At 44.9% G+C, this 17,727-nt stretch overlaps 1 protein-coding gene across 1 annotated transcript in view; it reads left to right on the top strand.

Annotated features, from left to right (window-relative positions):
* Positions 1-6,748: 6,748 nt before the first annotated feature.
* The window catches only part of RHBDF2 (rhomboid 5 homolog 2), a 43,965-nt gene continuing 32,986 nt past the window's right edge, over positions 6,749-17,727 (top strand). Inside the window, exons 1-5 of the mRNA XM_060252457.1 lie at positions 6,749-6,903; positions 10,337-10,467; positions 11,802-11,994; positions 12,251-12,463; positions 17,428-17,553. Of these exons, the coding sequence (XP_060108440.1) occupies positions 6,772-6,903; positions 10,337-10,467; positions 11,802-11,994; positions 12,251-12,463; positions 17,428-17,553 (795 nt within the window). The 5' untranslated portion in view covers positions 6,749-6,771. The remainder of the gene's footprint in view (positions 6,904-10,336; positions 10,468-11,801; positions 11,995-12,250; positions 12,464-17,427; positions 17,554-17,727) is intronic.

The raw sequence follows: 17,727 nt of genomic DNA, 5'->3' as shown, positions 1-17,727 counted from the left end.
CAAATGTGTGGCCAGCGTTGTTCTAAGAGCTCTCTGCCAAACAACATCCACGCCCTGTGGGACCTTACGCAGTTCTGCAGGGCGTGCAGGGTAGAGATGTTCCGCCAGGCTTTTGGCTGAGGCCACCAATGGCACTCTCTTCCCTTCCCTTCCCTTCCCTTCCCTTCCCTTCCCTTCCCTTCCCTTCCCCTCACTCTACTTTTCCTACTGATTACAAAGCTAGGGCAAGGAGCAAGGCATTTAATTTAAAGTTAAAGATCTTGCAGTCAGATCTGAACCTAAGTTTGCTTGATCTTATTAAATTAGAAGACAATCATAAGAGCAATTGGGTTAAATTGGTGAATGATAAGCCAATGTAGATTATAAAAGTAAAGCACTACGGTCAAAAAGAGTTTGCTTAAACTTCACAGTTGGCATTCCCCTACCAGTTAGCACATCCCAGTGTATTTTTGTGATCTTAATATAGATGCATCTTATGTTGTTGCATCTTAACACCCTACTAGCAGTAGTCGTGTCAGGTAGATACGTTGATATTTCAAATTCAGAGAGAACATGCAATTGTGACCTTAATTGCATTGAATCCATTGATCACGTACTTTTTAAGTGTTGGCAGAGTAATTAACACAGCAACAGTGCACAGCCTAAAGAGCAGATAAAGGTTTATTTAGGAACTAACATACTTGATAGGAGAGAGGAGAGACAGGTTCCTAACTACATCTCTAGCTGAGAGAGAGAGAGGAGACTGCATACAGAACTTCTGAGAAAAGGTACTATTCTTACTATCCTATCTAATTGTCTTCTAGCTGCCCCCTTCAGGGTCTTCTTTTCTTCTTTGTATACCAGTCATTGCCTTTTCCAACACCACTTCTCAAGGTGTACAAAGTCCACATCTTATGTAGGCTTTCAAACTTTTTTTGAGAAAGGCGCTTGGTGAGTGCTTCTGCAGTCATTTCATCTGTAGGACAGTATTCCAACTCACAAGCCCTTCTTGCATGTCTCTTAGTAGGTAATGTTTCACACCCATGTGTTTAGTTCTTCAGTTGATCTTCTCTGTCTGGCAGTGCTGGCTGAGGGCTGGATCTAGCTTTCTTGAGGGACAGAATAAAGATACGGCTAAGAACTGGGAAAAAATCTGTGACAGGACAGAGAATGCATACTACAGACATCAGCACTCTCAGTTATCTATTTTTATTTTTCTAAGAAACTACTGGCTGTACTCAGCCTAAGAAGCAGGACTGGTCTGGAGAGGTGGTTTACAGATCATCCATGAAACAAACAGATAATAAATACAAGAACATAAGAGAAGTCCTGCTGGATCAGACCTGCTGAATCAGACCATTATCCCATCTTATATAGTGGCCAACCAGTTGAGGGCCAATGTAGAGCATTGAGGCCAAGGCCATCCCCTGATGTTACCTCCTGGAACTGGTATTGAGAGGTTTACTGCCTCTGAGTGTCACCATGGCTAAGAGCCTCTGACTCTGTCTCTTCTCTTTTAAAAGCCATCTGTGCCTGTGGCTTTCGCTATATTCTCTTGCAGCAAATTCTACATTTTATTGACTCCTTGAGTAAAGTAGTATTTCCTTTTATCCATCCCCAATCTACTGCCCATTAGCTTCATTAAATGTTCTGAAGTTCTAATGTTTTAGGAAAGGGAGAAAAAGTTCTCTCTGTCCACTCTCTCTACCCTGTGCATAAGCAGAGTATAAGAGACCAGCAGGGCCAAAATGAAAGTGGAGAAGGTTTGAGCTCAATGCAGAAGTAGAAATCAGTGGTTTTTAAGTGTCAGAACAAGAATTAAGGCATGATGGCCCTGAGGGAAGCTTTTGGTGGGGTGGAGAAAGTCCTTTATATCATCTTCCCCACCTGACTTTCTATTGTTTGTCCTTTGAGGTATGAATGTATCTTCTTAATGGGATGTGGTGTTGTTGTTCAGTCGCACAGTTGACTCCAACTCTTTGCGACCCCATGGACAAAGTCATGCCAGGCCCTCCTGTCTTCCACCATCCCCCAAAGTCTGCTCAAATTCTTGTTTGTCACATCAGCAACACTGTCCAGCCATCTCATCTTTTGCCGTCCCCTTCTTCTTTTGCCTTCTGTCTTTCCCAGCATCAGGGTTTTTTCCAGGGAGTGCTCCTTTCTCGTTTGGTGGCCGAAGTATTTGAACTTCAGCTTCAGCATCTGACCTTCCAGTGAACAGTCTGGGTTGATTTCCTTTAGGACTGACTGATATGATCTTCTTGCAGTCCAAGGGACTCTCAAGAGTCTTCTCCAGCACCACATCTCAAAAGCATATTCTTCATGCATCTAATGAAGTGAGCTCTGGCTCTCAAAAGCTTGCGTTTTAATACTTTTTGTCTGTTGTGAAGGTACCACTGGGAATCCGTTTAAATTTGCTGCGGCTAAGTAACTTGACTGCCCCTCTGGAATTAACCCTTTCATTTTATGACCTTGTCTTAATGCCCTGGCAACCCTTCAGATAATCTTTATTGATTGGTATTGTTTCTTAGTCTAATAAAAAAACATAATTGTCTCAACATATTCCATGTTCCTTCTTACAGTGAACCCTTACCTGTATTAGTCTGCTCTGCACAATTGAATTATCTTTCTGTCTTCACAATTGTTTCTAGCATGCATCTGTTAGAAGGATGTACAAAATTGAAGGTCAGTTGGTTCCTTCCCCCTGCCCCTCCTTTTTTCAGTACCAGGGTCAAAACAGGTTAGAGCTGCTTAAACAAGAATGAGATGGCATGTGGTATCAGATCCATGGCCATGTTCTCCTCTGGCTCTTTCAAATGCTAAAAACAGTCATGGTGGGTGTCTCCCCCCTTCCAAGCCAGTCATCCTTCCAAGCTGTTTTTTGCCATGTGATTGTAGGGGAGCCATAAATACCTGTATATTCTTCCCATGGAACTAGTAATACCTCTAGAAGGGTAAAATAGGAGAAAACAGCTACCAGCCTCCCATGTTACTCCAGTTTATCTCATGTGGGGTGTGTGTGTGTGTCATGATTAGCCTCAATATGCTGACTGGTCCCAAATGAAGCAGGCTTTTGCTACTTGTATTCTGGGTACAGCCTGTGAATATGTAGAGCACTCTTTGCAAATTCATGTGTGGGGGCAGACTAAAAATAGGTGGTTTTCAATCCACTCACAACCTACAAGATTGATTACATGACTATTTGTGTAAGCGGTCACCTCCTTTTGCTACTGGTCAAGAGGTTTTAACCCTTCCCATTTTTGTATTGACAGATCACAAAGCTTAGTCAGACTAACCTAAATAGCTCCAAAAGCAGACCGCTTAAGAGCTATATTGTAAACCTCGGCTGACCCACTCTGTGCTGCTAATCCACTCTAGACTTTTTCTGTCCTGTTTTGGTGGCATTGCTTTATTTTGTGTGATTTCTATATTTGGTTGTAAATTCAACTTTGTGCCTGCAAACAATGAGCTCGCAAAGCAACTGAAATAAATTCCCCTGGCTTTTCACTTACAGACTAAATTTATTTATTTGATTTTACTTCATTTTTTTCTCCACCTGCTCTCCAAAGGGGGACTCAAAGTGGCTTACCTCATTCTCTCCCTCCATTTTATCCTTGCAGCCACCCTTGTGAGGTATGTTGGGCCAAGAGTGTGACGGGCTTGAGGTCACCCAGCATGCTTCCATGGCATCTAAGCGCAAGCGCATCAAAAACATCCTCCTTGAAGTCTGGAGAATACCAATATATTCTTCCCCCCACCCCCACGCACACACACCAGGGCCTTTCTCATGGCTGTGGAAAAGCTTGCATATGTGTAAAATACTTTCAAACCCAGAAGATAAATAAAAAGAACCTGATTTCAGATGAGCATAGAAACCCGCCGTGTATGGGCTGCGTTGGTCCATGTAGCTTAATCATGTCTACTGCCAGCAGCTCTAGGATCTGGGGCAGAGAACAATCTTTCCCCAGCACCTGCTACTGGAAACTATGCCTGGGGCCTTATGTATGTCAAGTAGACTCTACCACCAAGCTACAGCTCTTCATGGTTGTAATATTTATTATTATGGCTAAGGTTGCGTTCCCACATATTGCACTTCCAGAAAAACTAGATTATGAAGAATGTAGAAATTATAGTATATGAAAACAACACTGTGATAAGACTGTACTTATACAATTCTCAATGACTAAAATGTACATTTATTAATAGTAAAACCAGTATTCGTGATTAGTAGACTATAAAATAATATTGATAGCTATAGGAAGTATAGATTTAGTTTATTGTTATGTTTTGACTGCTAGGAATAAGGCTCATTGTGGGAATAAATATAGTGGGCTCTAGAAAGAGTCTCTGAGTGAGTGCCCCAGCGTTCGGCACTCAGGATTAATTTGCTGTGGCATCATAGCATGACGATTATGATGCAGACACTGAAGCTTAGCATTCCTTTTGTTTGCAGTGGGTTGTTGCTGCCTTTTCCAATCATATTCAGCCTTGGGGTGTTTAGCATCAGCGTGTGCTTGTAGCATTTTTTTTTTTGGCCTGACATGCTGTGTTATGGTATACCATAGAGTATGTGCCTCAAGGCAGCAATTTTCTGTAGGGGATTGATCTGACTTCAGCTTTCCATCTCCTCCCCCCTCCTTGCAGCCTCTACCTAGGAAAAGTACAGTCTTTCTCCATAGTAAGGACAAAAGCAGGAGGGAAGTGACCTCAACAGGGTACAATGACACAGAGGCCACCCTGTAAAGCAGCCAGGGGAGCTGATCTCTGCCATCTGGAGAGCAGTTGTAATTCTGAGTGATCTCCAGTCCTCACCTGGAGATTGGCAACAATGGTTCCCCAGGATGAAATGGCTGGTTTGGAGGGTGGAGTCTATGGCATTGTACCTGTCTGAGGTCCCACCCCTCTTCAAATCCCATCCTCCCCAGGCACCACCCCTTAAATCTCCAGGAATTTCCCAACCTGGAGTTGGCAACCCTATCTCCTTCCCAGCCAGCTATCAGTCTACTTTTATCTGCCCCTCTGAGTTCAGTTTTCCATCTCTTCCCCCCCTGGCCTATACGTAGGAAAAGTACAGTCTTTTTCGACAGTGAGGACCAAAGCAGCTTACATCATTCTCCTCTCCCTCTTTTGATCTGCACAACAACCCAGTGAGGTAGGATAGGCTGAAAGTCTGTGACTGATCTAAAATCACCCTAGTCAGTTTCCACAACAAGAGCCTGACTTTGGCAGACCCTGCTCTGAAACGCTAACTGCTACTCCACATTGACTGTCATAGGGGAGCTGCTGCTGAACAGTAGCAAGCAGGCAGGCCTAGTTAAGTCATGCTAGTCAGTTAGGTAGCATCTAGTCACCCAGACTGTACTGCCAGGCCTAGGATAGCCAACCTGAAGGTGGAGCCTGAAGATCTCCTGGTATCACAACTGAGCTCCAGATAACAGATATCTCTCCCCCTGGAGAAAATAACTGTTTTGGAGGATGGACTCTGTGGCATTATATTCAACTGAGGCCTCTCCCCTCCCCAAAAAATCTCCAGGAATTTCCCAATCTGGAGTTGGTAACCCTAGTCAGGACTGGGCTCAATGAGTTCTCCTTCAAAGACCAAAATAGGCTTGGAAAGAGCCTCCTCCCCCTGCCTTTTACTGACAGAACCAAGCTTGGAATACTGTGGTTGCCTAGCAACAGCCACTGAGGGGAAAGGGATAGGCCAATAGGATGCAAAGGCAGCTTCCCCAGTGGCCCAATCCTCATCTGTTCTGGGGCTGGAGGGTGGGGTTGCTCTCCATGGAGATTGAGTGACACACAGCTCAGTCAATGGGAGAGTAGGTAAGTCATCAGCAAGACGCTCTCTCTATATATATGTGTGTGTGTGTGTGTAAATTAATATACCATTTAATCATTGAAAATTGTATAGGCACAGCCATATCATAGTGTTGTTTTCATATATTATTCTTGTGCTATGGGATGGAGAAATTATGCCATGGGTGCAACTTGTGTTAGTTATTCTTCAATGTTAACTATTCCATAATTCTGGCATTGCTAGCACCTGGAAGAAGCTGTGAGTGGGGCCCTGCAGCTCCATCCTAAGCAGCAGAAATTTTACTATCTATCTTGCTTCCAGGGTTTTGTTTTTGTTGTAGTGGTTTTTGCCAGCACACTTTGAAGCATCTTTGCAGTTGTAAGAACTGGGAAATGTGTCCATTTCAACAGGAAGCAGAAATCTCTGCCAATACTGCATTCTGCTCTCCACAGAACTGTATTGCAGTCACACCTCCAATTATGGATGAAAGATTCTCCTAAGTGGAATTGGGAAGGCTCTCTTCTTATCATGGCAGAATTTTTTTCCTGAAAGTTTGATCTTGCATTAGAAGAAAGTCGTTCAAGCAATTCAACATGGCCATCATTGCCCTGCATACAATATGCTTGGGTTGACATTTATAATTGTGAGCCACCTTGTTGGCTCGTAAGATTTAGATAATCAGGGATACACTGATTTAAATAAAAATTATAAATTGTGACATGTTGGGTTATCTGAAGCCTTTCAGCTCATCTATTTCTAAATTAGTTCTTGGCATAGAATGACGCTTCCATCCCCTCTTAATCAACTTATATTTGCTCCTGGGACATCTCACGTACAACGGTACTTACAAAGGAATTATTATAAATTGTTACAGTGGACATTAGACAAGTTTGAGCTACTTGCTTGCTTTTAATTTTTTGACTTTGGCCCAAGGAAGTCGACAGGATCCTAACTCTGTTTATTTCTTCCTCTTAGGCTGATTCGTCTTATCCAGCATGGCAGCTGTTGAGAAGAATGGAAACAGCCGGTCTAGCACCAGCAGCAGCCGCCTACAGAGCAAAAAGCCCCCCAATCTCTCCATCACGATCCCACCGGTGGAAGCAGAGGATGAAAGCAGTCAAACTGTGGTATGAATTACTATGGCCCTTTTCACACTTACCAGTGGAAGCCGGAAGGGAGTCGGTATTGTGCCGCCTTGCAGTAATCCGAGACAGGGATGGGAGTTTTCAGACACATGTTTTTTTTCCCGGTAGGGTTCCGTGATTGAAGCGAGCCATTTCACACTGTTCCGCTCTTATCTCGCTTCCACCAGCGCCAGCTGTTTTTGCCTGCCGGCTCGCGATCTCCAGCTTTTTTTTTTTTTTTGGAACGTCGGCAAAGATTGCTATAGCGATGTATCACAACAGCAACACCATAGAGATGGCTAGGCTCTATTGAGATAAGTTCCCAGGTTTCAGCGGCGGCGATATCTGGCATCTTAATGGAGCCCAGACATCCCTATGGCGATGCTGTTGTGATACGTTGCTATAGCGCTATAGCAATCTTAGCCCGATGTTCCAAAAAAAAAAAAGCCAGAGATCGCGCACGCCGGCGGGCGAAAAAGGGCGCGAAAACTGCTCCCAAGTTAGATACTGGACATTTCACACAGCACTCCATAGCGATTTCAACCCGGAAGAAGGGGTTGAAAAGTGGAAGAAGCTGCTCTTTGTTAGTAACGACTCAGGCATGCCTCACTACCGGGACAGCCGCGGGACTGTGTGAAAAGGTGAGAGTATTCCGGTAGCAGCCAGTTACTGAATCGGGTCTGTCTGAAATGCCAGCAGAAACCCGTTACTGATCAGTAACTGACCAGCTGGCATACCGGAATACTTAGGCTGTGTGAAAAAGATCTATGTAAATGCTTATTAGCTTTTTCACTTTCCATGGTTATTTGGTGGGGTGGGAGAGCATCTGTGATGATAAGTATCTTGAATTTAGGTATTTGTTTAAATCTCATATGTAGGACTGTGCTTTTGCTTCCTTAGAAACCAGTATTGCAGATGGTCAGGCCATCTGCCTCCGTTCCTGAGGACTGGAAGGTAGCAAATGTCACCCCCATCTTTAAAAAGGGTTCCAGAGGAGATCCGGGAAATTACAGGCCAGTCAGTCTGACTTCAATACCGGGAAAGTTGGTAGAAACCATTATCAAGGACAGAATGAGTAGGCACATTGATGAACACGGGTTATTGAGGAAGACTCAGCATGGGTTCTGCAAGGGAAGATCTTGCCTCACTAACCTGTTACATTTCTTTGAGGGGGTGAACAAACATGTGGACAAAGGAGACCCGATAGATGTTGTTTACCTTGACTTCCAGAAAGCTTTTGATAAAGTTCCTCATCAAAGGCTCCTTAGAAAGCTTGAGAGTCATGGAGTAAAAGGACAGGTCCTCTTGTGGATCAAAAACTGGCTGAGTAATAGGAAGCAGAGAGTGAGTATAAATGGGCAGTCTTCGCAGTGGAGGACGGTAAGCAGTGGGGTGCCGCAGGGCTCGGTACTGGGTCCCATCCTCTTTAACTTGTTCATAAATGATTTAGAGTTGGGAGTGAGCAGTGAAGTGGCCAAATTTGCGGATGACACTAAATTGTTCAGGGTGGTGAGAACCAGAGAGGATTGTGAGGAACTCCAAAGGGATCTGTTGAGGCTGGGTGAGTGGGCGTCAACGTGGCAGATGCGGTTCAATGTGGCCAAGTGCAAAGTAATGCACATTGGGGCCAAGAATCCCAGCTACAAATACAAGTTGATGGGGTGTGAACTGGCAGAGACAGACCAAGAGAGAGATCTTGGGGTCATGGTAGATAATTCACTGAAAATGTTAAGACAGTGTGCGTTTGCAATAAAAAAGGCCAACGCCATGCTGGGAATTATTAGGAAGGGAATTGAAAACAAATCAGCCAGTATCATAATGCCTCTGTATAAATCGATGGTGCGGTCTCATTTGGAGTACTGTGTGCAGTTCTGGTCGCCGCACCTCAAAAAGGATATTATAGCATTGGAGAAAGTTCAGAAAAGGGCAACTAAAATGATTAAAGGGCTGGAACACCTTCCCTATGAAGAAAGGTTGAAACGCTTAGGGCTCTTTAGCTTGGAGAAACGTCGACTGAGGGGTGACATGATAGAAGTTTACAAGATAATGCATGGGATGGAGAAAGCAGAGAAAGAAGTACTTTTCTCCCTTTCTCACAATACAAGAACTCGTGGGCATTCGATGAAATTGCTGAGCAGACAGGTTAAAACGGATAAAAGGAAGTACTTCTTCACCCAAAGGGTGATTAACATGTGGAATTCACTGCCACAGGAGGTGGTGGCGTCCACAAGCATAGCCACCTTCAAGAAGGGGTTAGATAAAAATATGGAGCAGAGGTCCATCAGTGGCTATTAGCCACAGTGTGTGTGTGTATGTGTATATATATATATATATATATATATATATATATATATATATATATATATATATATATATATATATTTGGCCGCTGTGTGACACAGAATGTTGGACTGGATGGGCCATTGGCCTGATCTAACATGGCTTCTCTTATGTTCTTATGTTCTTATCTTGAGTGTATTTTGTTGAAATGCAGCCTCACAAATTGCCCAAGTGTTCCACTTCCAGTGGTGGCAGTCCTTGATTCCTTCCTTGGAGAAAAGACAGAAAACACCTGTCAGATCTAGTGCCCCACAGCAGAAGAGTAAATATCTGCCCCATGCACCTGTTTGTTACTATTCTGTTGAGACACAACTCCTGAATGTCACATTGTGAATACTAGCAAAACCTTCACTTACCAGTTCCCTGATACACTTCCCTTTTTTTCTCCTACACTGCCCTCCAACCTATAACTTGTGCCACAGGAAAGATTTGGAGTCCTACAAATACAGTGCAATCTTGTAATCCTTGAAATAGCCATCTAATGGAAGCTAGTATTAACCACATATTGTAGAAGGGAGGGCTGAGGTAGTATGGCTTGCCTTGTAATAGAGGTAAGACTTGAACTGGGATTTCCTGGGTCACAGCTCATTCTCTTAGCTGCTGCAGTACATCAACTCCCAACTAAACACCATGACTAAAATGCTCTTGCTTAACCAAAGGCCTATAGAAACTCTTCTGCTTCCACCCTACTTAATCAAGCTGCACAGTTGTCGTGGCTGGACTATCATAGAATCATAGAGTTGGAAGGGACCTCCAGGGTCATCTGACCCAATCCCCTTCACAATGCAGGGAATTCACAAATAATTCACAGACAGGGCTTTTTTTGTAGCAGAAACTCCTTTGCATATTAGGCCACACACCCTGATGTAGCCAGTCCTCCTGGAGCTTACAGTAGGCCCTGTACTAAGAGCGCTGGAAGATTGGTTACATCAGGGATGTGTGACCTAATACGCAAATGAGTTCTTTCTACAACAAAAGGCCCTGTTCACAGGTGTTCTGTAACAAGGACAGACCTGAGGATAATCTGTGTCTTTGGTAGGGTGGATAATCTCTTCTTTCCCATCATCCTCCCGCATTGCTTCAATGTTTCTTCTAGCCTCTGCAAAAGAACGTTGTCTATCAAAAGAGTGTGAGCCTCCAAGAGCCCAGAATGAAAAGGCAAGACAGCAACCTCGAAAAACATCCTGGCTTCCGCAGGCAAACGTCACTCACCCAGAGTATCCGCAAGTAAGGAGGGATTTGGGTCGTCATTTTCATAAGGGGTGCTGAGGAAAGTCTTGTTTCTTTTTGAAGGAGTTGCTCTGATCTCCCTTGATCTCTCTTCCCTGGCTTTTAAGGCAGCCGCTGTTCTGGGATAGTGAGTAAGAAAATGACTTCTGTAAATGGTCTTGTGCTTGTAAAAAAAAAATACATTTTGTCCCTTTGGGAGTGTGCAGCTTCTGATTTTTGGCCATGTTTATCTTGGGGGAAAAAAGCTGCTTTAAAATATGCTTTTGTGTTTCACCGTAATTTACTCAGAATACAGAACGATACATTTCCTTTGCAAATAAAAATCACAATATATCTTCCACATACTTGTTTATGGGCTACAGAATCCCTGTCGACATCGCAGAAACATATATCTGCGAGCTGGAGTCAATCAATAGCATATGTTTCCATGGTGCACACACGGTGAAGACATGGAGCTTTTTTTTCCCCTTCATGAAGCGTTGTTCACACTGTTCCCTTTTAGTGAGGCATCCTGAAAGCTTTTGAGGGGGGTGGGAGGCAGACTGACACTAGAGCATTTGAGGGGATGATGAAATCAGAGGGAGGGCTTCATGTATGGCTGTGGTTCCTTCTCTGCAAGCTGTATGAGATATGGACAATGGACGTGTGAGTACCAGGTACCCAAGCCACAGCTTCTTGGTTTGGCTGCCAAAAGTAATAAGTCCCGCCCCCATTTAAGAGGCTGGCTACTGAATGTTGACTCATTCATCTAACCAGTTTTAGAAGCAGTTGTCAGACGTGGTGGTGGTGGAGAAACAGTTCCCACAGCCCAGAAGTGTTTCCTCACTCCCACATCTGACTTTGTTTTTCTGAACAAAAAAACAGCCCTGAGCGTCTGTGTTCCAGACTTTCTCTTGAAAAATCTGAAGCCTTGATGAGAGATGAATTGATGTCCATTTGTTTTCCCTCAGCAAATGTCATATTTTCTCTGCTAGCTCTGAGGGTGTGGTTTCCTGTGTTATGAAACCAGGTGCCTTTGCTGTGGGCAAGAACTTTCTCTCAGAAACCAGCTTCCTGGGTTCAGCATTCAAAGGTTGGGCAATATGTATATTATGCTGGTGGTAGACAATGAATGTCCTACATCTTAACCCCTCTCAGAGACATTTCTCCACCCCATTGCTCCTGTCACATCCCCGGGGGAGGGGTTTTTTGGCTTTCTAGACAGTGGAAGTTTTTCCAGAGGAAATGCCTTGGTAAACTGGATGCACTGTTCTCTAGAAGTATTCTGATTCACTTATAGGGTGAGGGAGCAGTGTTTTAGTAGCTGATTTCTGAGTTTTTCCCACCCGCAGAGGGACGGCTCAGTGGTTTGGAGTCAGCAGTGACTGGGAAGGAAAGCGGCAGCACTGGCAGCGCAAAAGTTTGCAGCACTGCAGCCTGCGGTATGGAAAACTCAAAGCTGCCTACCGAGAAATGGAGTTGCCCAGCCAAGAAGTGCCTTCTTTCCAAGGCACAGAGTCCCCAAAGCCAGGCAAGATGCCGAAGGTAAGCAGCCCCATGTGTGACCTTTCATTTAATTGTCCATGAGGCCCCAGCAACACGTAGCAGCCAGAGCGCTGGATTTGGTTGAGGCAAACATGGATTTGTATGCTCCTTGAAGATAGAGCTGACGCAGTGAGGTGGATCAGGCAGGTTATAGGACTGTCTTCTGCTTAAAATGCCACTCTCGAGTTCTACTGGGGAAAGGTTGTCAAATGAAACAATCTCCTTCCAGTAACAGTGGCTTTCGTTTGTCTTTCAGATTGTGGACCCTTTGGCCCGAGGCCGTCCCTTCCGGCACCCAGATGAGGTGGATCGCCCTCGCACCCCGCATCCCGTCCTACCCCCGCTGACCCCTGGTGTAATCTCCTTGACGTCCTTCAGCAGTATTCGGTCTGGCTGCACCCATGTGCCCCGCAGAAAAAGGAAATCTGTCGCTCACATGAGTTTCAAGGCAGCGGCAGCATTAATCAAAGTGAGTTATTCGAGGACCCATATATCCTCTTTACCCCCTCCCCCTCATTGTCGCCTTGCAGTGTACTGTGGGAGGTTACAACAGGGGCTGGGATGGATGGAGACAGAATGCTAAATCTGTGTGAGAAATGGAATGCAATTAAAAGGTGATTAAAAACACTCTCTCCCACTGTCGATCACGTCATGCTTGTTTCGTGGCCTGGTTGCCTGTTGCGATGTGAAGGTGTGTCCAAACACTCTCCTCTCCTCATATTTTTGCCTTGTAAAGCCATTGTAGTATTCACTGTGAGGGGGAACCACAAGCTCATCGGTAGCCATCTTCTGTGACAAGTATTTGAAGCAAACGTTTAGCCCGGCACATCATGGTGCTAATGATTTGTCTGAAAAATCCAGTTGACAAAAACACAGTTTAAATTTATATCAAATCTGATTTTTGGTAGACATGAGAATGTTGAAGTTTATCTTGTTTTGAATTTCTTTAGTTATATGTAATAAAGAATCCATTTGAAAGTGAGATTTCTTGGAGTGTGCCTTGCATATCAATACACCTGGTGGCTCAGTGGTAGAGCATCTGCTTGGGAAGCAGAAGGTCCCAGGTTCAATCCCTGGCATCTCCAAAAAAGGGTCCAGGCAAATAGGTGTGAAAAACCTCAGCTTGAGACCCTGGAGAGCTGCTGCCAGTCTGAGAAGACAATACTGACTTTGATGGACCAAGGGTCTGATTCAGTAGAAGGCAGCTTCATATGTTCAAAACCAGGATTTGTGGAAAATGCAGCGGTTGAGATGGTACTGATAGCCCACGCCATCAAGTGGGTAGAGCTCCCATCACCAGGTGGTGTCACTCCACGGCAGAGACGAAGCTTAGCAGTGTTGGGGCTGGGGACAACTGGCCTGGAAGGCATTCGCAGTTAATTTTGTAGTATAAAGCAGCATACCTGATATTCAGAATCAGAGTTGCTGTAATGGGTTTATATCCAGCAAGCAGCCACCTGGGCACTCCCCATGCCAAAGATCTCCAGCATTGATTGTGTTGGCCTGGTGTGGGATGCTGAAGAGAGTTGGCGATCTAGCCAGTATTGTACTGAGCACCTGACACACCAGCAGATACTCTTCTGAGCCTGCTAAATGTGGTAGTGGGCTGGGCTTTGAATTCCCCAGACTTTTAGTACCGGGAGACTTTAATGTCCATGCCGATGCTGTTGCCTCTTTGCAGGCTGTGGACCTGGTGTCCTCCATGGGAGCACTGGGACTCTCCCAATTTGTATCAGGTCGCACATATCAAGCAGGCCACACACTGGATTTGATCTTTGCCATGGAGTTAGATGTGAATTTGATTGATACAGATGTAGTGCTGTGGTTGGACCATTTTGCCCTGAAGGACCATCTGATCCTATTTAGCCGATGAGCTGATTTATGCTTACCTTTGGAGACTAATGGAACCAGTTGGGCTCCAGAATGCTCTGCAGGATCCGATTCCCCCTGGTGATTCATTAAATTAGCTGGTAGAAGATGGCATAGCTGTCTTTTGAAGCCATTGACAAAATCACTTCCCAATAGCCTCTTTGTTCCTGTGCAAAAAATATCTCCTTGGTATTCTGAGGAGTTATGGAGAATTAAATGGGGGCTTAGACGGCTAGAGTGATTTTGACAGCTGACTCATGATAAAGCTGCAAGAACATCTTATAGGACCTTTATGAAAGCCTGTGAGATGACAGTGAAGGCAACAAAGAAGGATTTCTTCATGGCCTCCATTGCATCTGCTAGCTCTTCTCTAGCACGATTGTTTAGGGTAATCAGGTCTTTAACATCTCTCACTGAGAGATCTCAAAATATTAGGGATTTGGCAGTTAGCTATAAGACATTTGCAAGCTTTTTTGTGGATATTGTCTTGCCACTTGGCCAGGATCTGCCCAGCAACATCGATACAGTATGTGAACTGAAGGCCCCTTGACCGCCTTCTGGTCCACTGTTGGACCAATTCAGCCTGTTCTCACAGACTGAGGTTGACAAGATTCTGGATGCTACCACTTGCTTCCTTGACACATGTCCATCATGACTGGTCAAAGTTGGCATTGATGGAACGTGGTGTCAAGCATGAGATCTCAAAATAACCAGTCCTTGAATTTTGAAACAAAGTTAGGTTTATTGATAATCCATGTGGCTCATTCAAGCTGGAGATTGGAACTGATACTCTGTAATACTAGGCTACATGCTTTAACATGGCACATCAAAGGTTCTATAAACAATTCTACATTCATGTGTGAAATTCACATGCTGGGCTCCTTATCTATATTGCGGGTAGCACATCCTGGGTTCAGGCCTGGCTGAGCCTGAGAACAAGTCCCAAGAGGTCTTATCTTCAAAGAGGACATTCTTGCATTTGTTAGTAAAAGCGAAAGAAGAAAGGTGGGGGTTTCTACTTTGATGTGCCTTAGTCTAACTCAGGGTTAGTAACAATTCTATGATCTGGATACTATAACAGAGGGTAGATATACAATGCTTGACACGTGGGCTCCCTTGGTGGACATTGTAGATTTGTCCCTAAGCTTGGGGATCTTCCCAGGGAGTTTAAAAGAGGTAAGACTGCTCTTGAAAAAAAAATTAGATCCTAGTATCAAACTTACTGTCCACTATTGAACCTAGTGTTCCTGGGTAAGGTAGTTGAGAGAGCGGTAGCAGAGCAGCTCCAGGCTTTCCTGGATGACACCTTGGCCTTAGATCCCTTCCAGTCCAGTTTCCACTCTGCCCATAGTATGGAGATTGCTCTGGTCACTCTTATGGATGATCTGCACAGACAGCTGGAACAAGGTAGGTCAGCGTTGCTGATATTATTTGATTTATCAGCAGCATATGATGCAGTCAATTACAGTCTATTGACCCACCGCTTCGCCGACATGGGGATTCAGGAGACACAGTAGTTTGTCTCCTTTCTCCAAGGCCAGGAACAGAGGGTAGTGCTAGGAGAGAGGGCTTCACTACCATACCCATTGGTGCGTGGTGTCTCCCAAGGGGCAATCCTCTCCCCAATGTTATTTAACATCTTTATGCACCCCCTTGCCCATCTGGTGTAAAGTTTTGAGCTTGGGTATCACCAGTACACTGACGACATCCATCTGTATCTGTTGATGAGTGGCCGGCCAGCCACCCACTCCAGAAAATCTGTCCAGGTGTTTGGAGGCCATGGTTGGTTGGCTAAAGCAGAGCAGGCTGAAAGTAATCCATTGAAGATGGAGGTCCTGTGACTGGGTTGGGGGGATGCCAGATTGGGTTGCCAACTCCCAACTCTTGATGGAGAACCACTAACATCTTGACTGTCTGTCAAGAGTTTGGGGATGATCCTGGATGCTACCCTCTCAATGAAAGCCCAGGTCACAAAGGTGGTCAAGCTGGTCTTTTATCATCTTTGCCAGGTTAAACAATTGGCTCCATACCTGTTGCCCTCTGACCTTGCCATGGTGATCCACGCAATGATCATCTCCAGGTTAGATTACTGTAACTTGAGATTCCCTTGAGGTTGACCTAAAAAATGCAACTAATCCAAAATGCCTTTCGAACACATACAAAATGGTGCCCTACCAGCTGCACTGGCTCCAGACTGAAGACTGGATCAAGTTCAAGGTTTTGGTGTTGACCTTTAAAGCCCTAAACAGTCAGGGAACAGCCTACTTTAGGAACCTCATTTCCTGGTACGTCCCCTGAAGAGCACTATTCTCAAGTGATCAAAATCTGCTGGTGTTCGCAGGCTCAACATGAGCCTGGTGGGACACTCTCCCAGGAGAGATAAGGGCCTGCAAAACTGTTTCACCAGGCTTATGGTTAAGGGCAGTGACGGGCTCCTTTATGATAGGTTTCATCTAGGATTGGTCTCCCCCTCCTTCTCTTCCCTGCCTCTTCACTTCGCTCTTATCAAATAATGATATTTTGCTGCTCTACTGTTCTACACCATCTTTTAGTTGTATAGTATTTGTGTTTCATTTTTTGTATTTATTGTAATTATTTAATTTGTTAGTATATTTATTGTAATTATTATAATGTTTTAGACTGTATTTTCCATAAATTGTTGTTGCCCACTCTGAGCCAGTTTTCAGGGAAAGTGGGGTACAAGTCTAATTAATAAATAACTCTTGTTGCCAAGATCTAACATGCTCCTGCAGCTATGTTGACCAACAGTCACTTGATCTGCTGTCTCAGCTGTGTGTGCATAGAGAATCTGAATTCTTAGATGCAAACTGGAGAGCCAGTTTGGTGTAGTGGTTAAGTATGCGGACTCTTATCTGGGAGAACTGGGTTTGATTCCCCACTCCTCCACTTGCACCTGCTAGCATGGCCTTGGGCCAGCCATAGCTCTGGCAGAGGTTGTCCTTGAAAGGGCAGCTGCTGTGAGAGCCCTCTCCAGCCCCACCCATCTCACAGGGTGTCTGTTGTGAGGGAGGAAGGGAAAGGAGATTGTAGGCCGCTCTGAGACTCTGTCCTTAAAAGGGCAGCTTCTGGGAGAGCTCTCTCAGCCCAACCTACCTCACAGGGTGTCTGTTGTGGGGGAGGAAGGGAAAGGAGATTGTAGGCTGCTCTGAGACTCTGTCCTTAAAAGGGCAGCTTCTGGGAGAGCTCTCTCAGCCCCACCCACCTCACAGGGTGCCTGTTGTGAGGGAGGAAGGGAAAGGATTGTAGGCTGCTCTGAGGCTTTGTCCTTGAAAGGGCAGCTGCTGGGAGAGCCCTCTCCAGCCCCACCCACCTCACAGGGTGTCTGTTGTGGGGGAAGAAGGTAAAGGAGATTGTGAGCCACTCTGAGACTCTTCGGAGCAGAGGGCGGGATATAAATCCAATATCTTCTTCTTCATCTTCTTCTTTCATTTTTAAAAAGCAGCTCAAACCATTGTTCCAGGTGAATCCCAGAAGACAACTGCAAAACACCAACGTCAAATATATCAAACCTGGCTAGTCACTGCTGTTTTCTTTCCCTGAAAGGGTCGCTCAGTTCTGGAACCCTTGCCAAAGCGAAGAGGCAATAAACGGAGTTTTATGTATCCCAGCTTCCTGGAAGATGACGTGGTGGATGGCATGGATATGTTTGACTCCTCTTTCTTCAGTAAGGCAAGCATAGTTCCATGGGTTATTCCTTTCTCTTATCAAGACCTGTGTAGGAACCTCTTCAATTAATCTTTTAAGAGTAAGCACAGTAGCCTTGCCACAACACACTGAAATATATAACGTATAGAGGGGGGAGGTAGCCAGAGCGCACTGTCCCCATCTCCTACTGACATGTGA

Source organism: Heteronotia binoei, chromosome 13 (genome assembly GCF_032191835.1).
Source record: "Heteronotia binoei isolate CCM8104 ecotype False Entrance Well chromosome 13, APGP_CSIRO_Hbin_v1, whole genome shotgun sequence".
In the NCBI taxonomy this organism is placed as follows: Eukaryota; Metazoa; Chordata; class Lepidosauria; order Squamata; family Gekkonidae; genus Heteronotia; species Heteronotia binoei.
This window is presented reverse-complemented; position numbering and strand designations above follow the sequence as displayed.